General features: G+C 54.2%; 2 protein-coding genes across 2 annotated transcripts; one reads left to right on the top strand and one right to left on the bottom strand.

Moving 5' to 3' along the window:
* Nucleotides 1-1,876: 1,876 nt before the first annotated feature.
* VOLCADRAFT_93745 (uncharacterized protein) lies at nucleotides 1,877-7,756 on the bottom strand (the record flags this gene model as incomplete). Its single annotated transcript, XM_002952916.1, has 9 exons — nucleotides 1,877-2,014; nucleotides 2,757-2,923; nucleotides 3,670-3,816; nucleotides 4,060-4,075; nucleotides 5,215-5,365; nucleotides 5,775-5,894; nucleotides 6,259-6,333; nucleotides 6,948-7,060; nucleotides 7,547-7,756. 9 exons carry the CDS (start codon nucleotides 7,754-7,756, stop codon nucleotides 1,877-1,879), a joined length of 1,137 nt encoding a protein of 378 aa, XP_002952962.1.
* A 788-nt stretch (nucleotides 7,757-8,544) lies between these two features.
* Nucleotides 8,545-10,969, top strand: VOLCADRAFT_93744 (uncharacterized protein; the record flags this gene model as incomplete). Its single annotated transcript, XM_002953014.1, has 3 exons — nucleotides 8,545-8,823; nucleotides 9,644-9,941; nucleotides 10,764-10,969. The coding sequence occupies 3 exons, from the start codon at nucleotides 8,545-8,547 to the stop codon at nucleotides 10,967-10,969; spliced, it is 783 nt and encodes a 260-aa protein (XP_002953060.1).
* Nucleotides 10,970-11,297: the final 328 nt, after the last annotated feature.

The following is an 11,297-nucleotide window of genomic DNA, read 5'->3' as shown; positions in this document are numbered from 1 at the left end:
TAGGCACTTTCCATTACATTCCATTACGGCCAACCGAGTTTTGTCCCGGCCGGTAACCGGTTAGTAAAGTAGCCTATCGGCAGGGTCACCCACCGGTCGGGTAAAGGCCGGTAACTCCTCGGTAACCCTACCTAGGCCCCACCCTACGGACCGATTGGGTTCGGTTACCGATCGGTGAATGTATGGAATAGGGCCATACATCCCTCCATATATACATCGTATTACTTGGGTCAGGCACTACTGGTAGAGCACGCACCAATGCCCCCGGGAGATCCCGGGATCGAGAACTATCGAAAATCCTTCCGGTGGTGGTAGGTAAAGTGTCAATAGTCGATGGACGGCGGTGACCTGGGATTAAGCCGACCAGGAATGGAGCCGCCGTCGATCCGGTAGATTCCGTTGGATGCCGGTGGCGGGTGCGGAACCTGAGCGATCCACTGAGAAGTTAACTCCCCTAAATACCGGGGAAGGCAGGGTTTCGCCGGGTAGCGGCCACAGGTGAAGATATGCCCCCCTGTCCCACACATCTTACATCGACCTCTCCATAAATCCCTCTTTACATCCCTTCCTTCATACAGCCCTTTTCCCCCCTATGGCATAACAGGGTCAGTAACCGACCGGTTAGCTATAACCCAACTGGTCGTGTAAACCGGTAGGGTCACCGACATTTCGAGATAACGACCGGTAACCGACCGGTAACCTTACTAGTAACTTTACCGACCTTATTGGTCGATGACTCCACCTGCTACTGGGTCGTTAGCTCGTTATGTTGGTTACCCTACCGGCCAGGTACCGAAGCGACCAGTTACCGAAGGGTTGTTACCGACTGCTGGTGACAAGCAAAAGGATAACCGCAACTACAAATATGTAGTTCTATAGTTTTTTTCTGATGTTATGTAGCTCTTCATTAAGACTACTTCTGGACTGAGTCGCGTATGAATGGCTAATAAGTTCAGGATGCTCGTCATTTCACCCCAAGCTGAAATTTGACGAGCATGGGATCCTAAAACTGTTTGTGAACTTGGTACAAGTTTTGAAATATACCTCTGTACAACGTATGTCAAACCAAATCTAAAGATGTACATATACATGGGCAGCCTTGTCAAGAAGTTTGTCATCTGGTGTCAGCGTGCACCCGCCGGCAGCACGTAGCACGCAGCAGCCCTCAGCATGCAAGTGTGGTCGCTTCGTCATGGAATCAAGTGTAGACAATGCACTTCTTATGCATATGCACCTTCACCGATAATTTTTTCCACACAGCCCATTACCTTATAGCTGCTGCACAGCTTCACGAGGATTTCAATCCCATCCGAGATCTACATTCCCCTTGCCATAGGCAAATGCCCGTCACCTTCGCGCAATGCTGTCGCCCTGCACGCCAGGTAGACAGGCAGGACCGGCTCTCGCGCTGTGCCCGCGATAAATAAATCGTGTGCGTGCCTTAACGCTGTGCAAAGCCGAAAGTTGTCTGGAACCTGAAACTTTGGAGGAAATGCCGTGGCCAAGGAGGTCCAGGGGGGGAAATGTCCCGCATGTTTCAAGAGACCCTAGGTGCTACCTGCCTCCCAAGGTGTATCATGCCGTACCCATCCATTTCCCCATTTCCCATTGCGTCACATTATCTATACGCCATTCCATACCTTACAATCGAGCAACACCACGCTATGCAACGTTTTAACGCAACTCAACTCAATCGCAAAAGAAGTGGCCAAAAAGGACCCCCTCGCCCTATATCTTTCAGTTCGCCATATGCAGCACAAATGCACGGATGAGCGAATGTGCTCGACGAGGGTCCATAATATTTGACCACCCTGACCTTTCTCGCCAGTTCCACGGGACCCACTTTGCCGCCACCTAGGCAAGAAATTGGGCCCTCTCAGCGCCATGTGGACTCCAGGGGCAGTCCCCTGGAGGCGCCGCCCATTCCGGCCGCCATCTGCTGCTGCTCCTTGGCGATTGCCTCCGCTTGCGCTTCCTGGAAGTGGGTCACGGGCACCTGGCCAAGGCCAGCAGCCTGCAGTTGACACCCCAAGGGACGAGGGGAGAGGCGAGCCAGGCGAGCAACTTAACGCTACACAACGCAACGCAACGCAACGCAACTCATGAAAAAAACAAATTTACCCAACTTTTCCGGTCACACATCGGCTTTTTTCACATGTCGTTTCACAGTTTGTCGTGTGATACACCCCACGCGTTTGTTGGCGCCGTACCAAAGCGGTGTTCATTCGTATCGTATATATGTTACGTGTCGTACACTGACCGTTGGCCAGCAAATGTGTGTTCCTCCGCAACGGTTCCGTCAGGGGCCGCACATAGAATCAGTTTGTGTTGTGGAGTCTTAAATCACGGGAATAGACTATTCCCGCAAAGCTTCCTTACGCACTCTTTTTTATGGACTTGCAACAGTAGGCTTCCAGCTTCGTCACATCAAAAGACCCTTTTTCACTTGCTCTGTGTGTGGCAAGTGCGAGGTAGGACGGTGCTTATAGGCGATCTGGCAGCCCTTGAGCCCTCGGCTCATATTGCGGGCACTTTGCAGGTACAGGTTACGCACCCCCACGACCATGTAAAACACACACACACACACACACACAAAAGAACAACCGCAGGAAAACCACTCGACTACACGCGCGTGCATGCAAACAGACAAACGTACAGTGATTCTAAACATTGCACATGTGCACACGCTTTTGACAGAGAGACAAATAGACAGACAGACAGACAGACAGACAGACAGACGGGCGCGCCTCACGTACCACAGTAGCGCTGTCCAGTACGCCACGTACGGCGTCGTACAGCTGTTTGCACGTCTCCGCGTCCTTCGCCGCCCAGTTGACCGGTTCCCGGGGTACCGTGTTGAAGCCGCCCCAGCCAAACAGCTGCAGCCCGAACGCGTTGGGCCCTATGTACGTGCCGCCACGGCCTGGCAGGCCGACGGGAACAAAACCACCGCTGCGTCACCGCAGTGACAAATGCTAAGGCTGCAAATGCGTGCTGCAAAGCAAAGCAAACTTTACGAGGACTTTACTTTACTTTACAGACTTTATTTTACTTTTCTTTTTTAAAACATATCACTTGTTTTCCGATGCAGAACCCGGGAATCATAGTAAGGTGTCTCGTTCCCAAAGAATGTTGTCTCTGTGAGAGAAAAAGAGATATGAACGAGGTGATGAATGACTGAATCACCCTCGCGTGTGGGATCAACGGAACGCAACTCCCAGTCCGGTATGTGGAGCAAATTGGCGAACCCCTCTTTAGCCACATACCGTACGGCGCAAGTACGGCGCAAGTACTGCGCCTGGGGAGTCGTACAGTCCACGCGCCAAGCTACTTACATCGCCTTACAAACGGGGCTTTATTTACAAGCATAACCAGAAATCCCTAAAGAGAAACTTGTCCATGCGAGACACGGCTCGTGTCGTCATAAGTCATAACTAGCCCGTAACGAAAACCAACACTCTTAAGATCCAGGAAACCAACGAACAAAACGAACAAAGCCAACCAGCCCGGTAACATGGTTGGGGTTTGGGAAGAGGGTTCGCGCTCTGGCATACGCACAAACTGGGGCCGGGGGCCCGGGGCCGGGACTTGCCTTCCCTTCCCTTCCCTTCAAGCGGAAGCGCTATCTTCGTGAATGAGGAACATGTCGCTTGCTGGTCGAGACCCCACCTTGCAGTTTGGGCTCGGTCGCGGCCAAGAGCGGCGCGATGGCGCCCCTCAGCGCGGACTGGCCGTGGAGGCGGCTGCTGATGAGGGCCGAGAGGGACACCAGGTAGCTCTTGTCGGACTTGGCCTCGCCCGGAGTGGACACGATGCCTACATGTGCGCGTACACATTCGCGTGTGCGGGGAAAGGAATTCATTATACACGTGCTGGCAGCAACAGCAGCAGTAGCAGCAGCGTCGTCGTCAGCAGCAGCAGCAGTAGCAGCAGCGTCGTCGTCAGCAGCAGCAGCAGCGTCGTTGTCAGCAGCAGCAGCAGCAGCAGGGAACTTGACGTTTGTACGCCTTACCGCCCGTTCCTTTTTGCGGCGCGTTTGGAAAAGCAAACGAGTCTCACCTCGTGTGGTGAAGTGCTGCAGGTGAGCGGGGAACAGCCACGGCATCCCGACAGGCTCCCCCCTCTATCGCTACACCCGTACACGTGTCTGGTCCATCCACACTCCCCCTCAAGTCCGGACGCCTTTCGGTCAGTTCTACGTCTGGTACACTCTTGCCCTGGCAGCAGCTTCACTCGTTCGTGGCTCGTCTTTCCCCCCTCACATCCGACCCCTAGGACCAACCCCCCTAGGACCAACCCCGCACCCAGCCAACTTCTGCCGGTCATCCACATACCCGGGTGCACAGGGAACACATCCACACCGGTCCCCCGGAGCCGCCGGTTCAGATCGCGGGACACCATTATGAGGTAGAGCTTGGAGGCGGCGTAGGGCCTCAGGCCGCTGCTAGACATGTCGATTCCCCTGCATCATGGGGGAGCTTGTGTGTGTGTGTGTGTGTCTGTGTGTGCTTGTGTGTGCGTGTGTGTGCTTGTGCGTGTATGTGCGTGTATGTGCGTGTATGTGCGTGTATGTGCGTGTATGTGTGTGTATGTGTGAAGGTTACGAGTATTTTGACCGGGCCTGACACTGGCCAGGGGCTGCTGCCCAGCCACGACGTGTATGTGTATGTGTATCTGCGTGTGTATGTATGTGTGCATGTGTGTGTATGTGTGTATGTCGCGGACGGACGGACGGACGTCGCGCGATATCAACGGACGTCGTTTTTCATTATGTTGAACTGTCGCTGCGGCATTCAAGTCCACTGGTGAAAGGTGTATGTATGTATGTGCGTGCGTGCGTGCGCGTGTTACTCCGTGACTTGTCCAACCGCAGCACAGCTCGACATATATACTTACAAACCCTTTTCCCCGGGTCGCGACAAGTTCTCTAGGACAATCTTCGACCTTACCAGTAACCGCTGCTTCAATAAATACGCTGCGCACTACTTACCTATGCCCCAAGCCTGTTAAGTAACTCACGCGCGTATATATTCAGGGGCCGTGTATGGATGGGATGGTTGTGGGTTTCCCCTGCTGCCGGGCGCCTTCACACCTAGCTAGCCCCGGCCACCGCTGCTCATCATCGGGAGGGGCTCTAGCTACATGCAGGTGGAGATGGAGTCTTACTTTCCCTCTCCCTTCCCTTCCCTCCCTCCCTCCCCCTCGCCCCCACACTCGCACACACCGCAGATCGTCCCAGTGGACCCGGCCGAACATCTCCCCAAAGGAGGCCACGTTGACAACCCGCGAGGGGGCGCTGGCGCGCAGGCGTGGCAGGAGCAACAACGTCAGGTAGAGCGGGCCGAAAAAGTTGGTGGCCATGGTGCTGCGCGGGCGTGGGCGTGGGCGGACGGGAGTTCGGATGGGGAGCGCGGGAGGGAGGGCGGAGGGAGGGAGCACATGATGATGCGAGTAAAAATAGAGCAGCTAACTAACACACTCACCAATCACACACTCTGCGTGCCTTCAGAGTAGAATTATGTGTTAAACACGCTACCTAAAGCAAATTTCCCATGGTAGTGTATTATATGTCCTGTTATCTCAAAAAAACCAGGAGTGATGGACCAAAAAAATGCGAAAGTGTTGCGACGCGAAAAGGATATCATTATACCAAGCAGTTTTATCACTGTTTCTATCTCGCTTTCTTTCGCATAAAAATATAAATGTCCCGCCGGGGGGGTTGGGGGGAGCTGGAATTGGAGCTGGTGTCGGGGGGGTTTTGAACGTTGACCCACAGCTCAAATCCGTCCTCTGTGACGGTGAAGGGCCCCGGTGCGAGTACCCCCGCGTTGTTGACGAGCACGTGGAGGGGAGTCTCCGTGGCCGTAATGTCGTCAGCTAATTTCCGAACTGACCTACAACAGCACAGCATACAACAGCGTAACAGCATCCAGGGGTGGAGGGCGCCCCAAGGTGGGGAGCAGGCGTAGGTGGCGGTAGCGGAAACGGGGGTGTAATAACGGTAACGCCCTCGTGTGTGTTTTAAGCGATGAATGGCCGGAGGTCCCTTGCCTTCCCCTACAAACTATATCCCTCTCACTATTAACGGCCCCCTTACACTTATACACACACACAGAGACACACAACACCTTATAACACATACAGACACACACAACACCCCATAACACACACAACACCACACATACAGACGCACACCCCACCACACACACTTGAGTCTCCTCCTACGTACGACTATCAACCCCGCCAGCCGCCGCCCACTTTAGCGAGGCCATATCCGCCTGCATCAGCGTTAGCTTGGCGTAGCTGAACTCGTTGCGAATGTCTTCCACAGCTCTGCATCGCAGTAGCCAACCATCACCGCCGCCCCCACGGCCGCCGCCGCCGCCGCCATGGCCACCACACAGAACGATTAACATTAGACGGCGATATTATGAGCGCGACGATATATAATAAAAAACAACATCAGCTAGCAGGATCAAAAGTGGGGGGTTAAGCATTAATAATCGCCGTCGTAGCGGCATTAGTCGTAAAAGTTGGATCGAGTACGGAAAACCCGTAAAAAATTGGATGTAAGCTTAATCCTTGTTTTTAGACGAGCAGGACGAGCAAGTAACACGAATGGCAAAATGGGTCATGCGGGGTCATCCTCTTTTGGCCACCACCATCATTATCTCATCCCTCTCAAAGTAGAACTGGTTGCTTTTCCAGAATCTTCCTTCTCAAAGTCTCCAACCCAACCAAATGCAAAAATATGATAATATAATACGAGGAAATAAAATAAAATATTCACTTCACAGCAATTCAGAAGGGTTTCGGAGTACAAAACCGTCGAGACAAGAAGGACATGCGGCAGGCGGCATGTGGCGTAGGCGGCGCAGGCGATTAGACGGAGCGGAACACTGGGGCGAGGGGTGCGTGAGGAACGGATAAGAGTGCACAGCTCTCACTTTTTTCCCTTGTCGACGTCCCGAACCACCATGACCACATGTGCATTGTTTCGTGCCAACAGGCGGGACGTCTGAAAGCCGATGCCGCTGTTGGCGCCCGTTACCAGCACGACCTGCATGCCGGCGGGATGCATGTACGGCGATGCTGGATTACTAAATGCAAATCGCGTCTTTCGGAGTGGGAGCGTGTCTGGCAAGTCGGGCCGTGATATGGGGCTCGCCTTGGCACCTTTTGCGGCCTTTTACTGAACTCAACACTGTGCGTGTTTGGGTTCTTCTTGCGGCGGCAATGCCGGTGATCCCCATATCTGTAACATAAACCATTTTCTCACAGTTTAGCAACATGCGACGCGAAAATTTGGAAATGGCTTTTTGCAAGTAGTACGTTTGGTTTGCGAGACTAGAATCCCATGTCTTATCTCGCTGCCGCGGCTGAGCCATCAGATATCAGATTCTGAGAATTGAAACTTTGGGCGGGCATCACTTCGCATGCGCGATCGTTACCGTGGGTCTTTTGGCAGCTTGAGATGCATTTTATGGACACAGAACAAAATTGGAACAGAACATAATGGAAAGCGCATACATAAGCGCGTGCGCACCTTGCCAAACATGTCAGGCATGTCGCGGTCTGGGTCCCAGCCAGGCAGCAGTTGCCGCACCGAGCCAGGCAGCAGCGATAGCAACCCTTCACCGCTGCCGGGCGACAACAGCGCCTGTGCGACCCGATATGGTAGCTGCAGTAGCGATGACACCGCACTACTCTTGGGTGTCAGCGTAAATGAGCCGGGCGGCGAAGCAGCGGTGGCCATGGCTGGATTTCGCTTTGACACACAGTAAAATACGTCTTGTAATAGGAATACACCTGCCCAAAAGGAGCGGCAGCCCAAAAGGAGCGGCAAAGGATTCCGAAAGGTAGTAATATTTTGGTCGAGGTGTATTAAGAATAAAACCCAGGATGTCGAGGTTCATCGACTGGATAGCCTTTACAAGCGACCCTTCTTGGTAGGAGCTCATTAATGACAGATTACGCAGCACGCCTTGCACGCTCGCACGGCGCCATGACGTCAGTCATGCGAGGTCCAGAGAGGGGGCAGCGTGCCAAGGAAGTGGAAATGCCGTGGAAAACGAAAATGGCTGTTTGGCGCCATACTGCGAGCGGTTACCGCAATCTGATCGCCAGGTGCTTCGACAGGGGTAGACACCATTACCAACAACAAAGCCCGATCATTTCTTTGTATTTTGTTGTCTCATTTTCAGCAGCCAACGCGAGCAGCAGCTGGGCTCATGATCAATCGACCGGGAGGGCACGCTGCCGTGCGGCATTTGCTGGCTGCAGCCATTCTCGTCAATTTTCACGTCTGAAAATTCCGTAACCCTCCAAACTCATATCTTTTACCTACTACCTACATTTCTATAGTGGCAAAAGAGTTACAACAACTGGCAGAGCAGCATCAGCAAAAAGAGCCACAACAAAAGCCGCACGACTTCAAGCAGCTGAAACAGGAGGAGATTGCCGCAGAGGAAGCAGGAAACGATTCCTGCAACAAAATCATCAACCGATTTCATAGCTAAAGTTGCGCCTCTCTCAGGCGCGAAAATGGCGTCCGCAACTCCCGGCGGAGATACTGTGGTGGGCAGTGATGTAGCCATGACGGAGCGCGACCAGCCCTGCACTCTCGCGGTCCAGCGCACTGCCTCGGGCCTCAAGCGTCTGCATGACGGAGAGATCAAGCGCAGCGGTGGCGGTGGCGGCGGCGGCGATGCTGATAAGGACGCGGATCAGCTTCCGAAAGTGCTCGAGGACGGCGTTACGGCCGCGGCTATTGAGAGCAAGACCGACAGCGGCAGCGGCAACAGCGGTGGGCCGCAAACGCAGGTAAAATTTACGGGCAATCAATACTTGCGCATTCCCGCATTATAAAAATGGATCTTGCTACGGGGTCCCAAAGCATCATGATTCAGGCCGCCGGCCAAGGTTTGCGAGGGAATGGAGCCAAAACTGTCACCCCTTAAAATGCGCTCGAATGTGCCAACATCGATACAGTTCCGGCCAGGATAGGGCCAGACAAACACAACTCCACCAAATTTGCACCAATTAACTTTGAAATAACATCTATAATAAGAATATTAGTGCGGCTTTCTTCTGTAGTGTCGAGAAGTCCAGCAGCGTCGTTGGCGCTTGCCGCGCGTCGCTGCGACCCGCGGGTCAGTTTTCTGCCCTTCCTGGAAACGGGATCGCCGCATTTGGAGTTACCATGTTTAAAGATTTTTTATTCTTGTTAGTGTAACCTAATGTGTTCCTTATATATTAAGCCAGCGCGTCGCCCCGCTTGAATTCGTCCGCGTGCGAACTTTCGTCCCAGTCTAACGCTAATGATTTCACTGTTAACACCGCTCGCGCCTCGCCAAAAGCAACTACTATGTATTCTTAATAATTAATTATGTCTGTATTTGTATTTGACATGGGTCTCAGAGTAGTTATTGGCCTTGCCAAGGAAAACATTTCAACGCCTTTGCCATTTAACTGCCGCCAGACTCCTTGTCATCGAACCCCTTGTGCCTCTGGCTTCGAACATTCCCTACGAGGAAAATGTAAAGGACATCCGTTTCACCAATTGTTTTTCAGCAATGCATTTGCACTTCCACCACTGCTTCACCCTGCATACCCCCGTGATAATGCCCCCGGCGGGCTCCAGGCGCCCGCGTCCGGGGAGTCAGAGCCCACAACCGCTGAGCCCGCCGCAATCAGCGCGACGGACAAGTCCCATGGCTCATCTGCCGCGGCGAAGGGTGTCGACGACAGCAGTGGCGGCGGTGGCGGCAATGGCGGCGGCGCGGCGGCGGCCGACCCGTCTGTCGAGCCTGCGGATCCAACTGCCGCGGCGCCGTACGTGACTGATGCAGCAGCCGGTACCGGCGGCACCGAGGCTTCCAAGCCTGGCCAAGATGGCGGCAGCGGCGGCGGCGGCGGCGACGCTAAGGAGCTGCCGACGGGTAAGATGGTGTACGACGTAGCAGCGTCTGGCCCGGGAGCCCTTGCAACGGCCTCAAAGTGATGTGACGACCGCGGACCCTCAAGTCCCCCCTTGCAACAGAATGTGACCGGGAAGAGATTTAGTCACCTCGCCCTTTATATTATGAATTTAAATTAAAGACTTCAACCCGTTTTGTATTCGGCCTCTGAAGAAACGGCTAGCTTGGTTTGCTGCTGACAAAATGGTCCCCGTTGGAGACGTTAAAAGTCGTTAAGGTTTTTGGTCACGCAGCACATTGTATCCGGGTAGAATTAGCTTTATATCATACAACACGCTAGGGAACGCGGATTCCGCTCTCGCTTGGCATGGCCGGCGACGCGCTATCGACAAACGGCGGCGTGTGCTGCTGGGTCTTGCTCAGGGGTTCACCTCCCGCCATCCCGAATCCCTCCTCCTCCGCCTCCACCTCCCCTTTCTGTGTTTAAACTTGTAACGGTAACGACGTCCCAGGTGCGCATGTACTCATGATATGGGGTTGTTGATTTGCGTTTGAACTCAGCACACCTCTTGCTGCCCAAACCCCGTCTCATCCTTCAACAACTGCCATACACAGCCCATGCCCGGTTTCCCGGTTGGGACGCCATCGGACCTTCATGCGGACCTTCATGCTTCTTGGATGGCGATATTGTCCCTCCTTGCCCGAATCCCAGCCCTCCTGACCTCCCTCAAAACATGCATACACTGACCTACACACACGCGACAGCTGACTGACTGATAGACAGAAAGACTGACAGACTGACAGACTGACGGACTGACGGACTGACGGACTGACCCTACACAGACGCAACGGCTTCTCCATCGGCAAAGCAGCCGTCCAACACTGCACCCATGGGCGGCGGTGACGGCGGCAAGGCGCCAGACCTCGCCTCCGGCGCGCAGTTCCCGCCGCTGAGTACCGAGGCAACGGAGGCAGGCGTTGCCACCGCCAAGGCTGAGGCGGAGCCCGGGGAGGGCGACCGCACCTTCGCGGATGCGGCGACGGCCTGAGGTGTTAAGACAGCTAGGGGAGGCGGCTGGAGGAGTGCTAGGGCAGGAAGCGGCCATGGACATAGAAGCTAAATCTGTGTTTGCATTCAGGTTTCATAAAGCCCTAGCAGCTAGGTCTTTGATTGACTTTCTTGGCACACTCAGGGGAGAGGGCTTTTGGGTCGGATCGCATCGCGTCGTGTTTCGTCGGGTGTAATGCTCCAGGGAGATCTCCATGAACCTTGGATGGCTTAGGCCGCTTGGCGGTGCTTGTGGTCTGGAGGTCAAATTTGGTGTACCGGAACGCAGAGTACGCTACCCGGAACGCAGGGGAGGCTTCGTGGGCCTT

This window comes from Volvox carteri (genome assembly GCF_000143455.1).
Source record: "Volvox carteri f. nagariensis unplaced genomic scaffold VOLCAscaffold_33, whole genome shotgun sequence".
Taxonomy (NCBI): domain Eukaryota; kingdom Viridiplantae; phylum Chlorophyta; class Chlorophyceae; order Chlamydomonadales; family Volvocaceae; genus Volvox; species Volvox carteri.
This window is presented reverse-complemented; position numbering and strand designations above follow the sequence as displayed.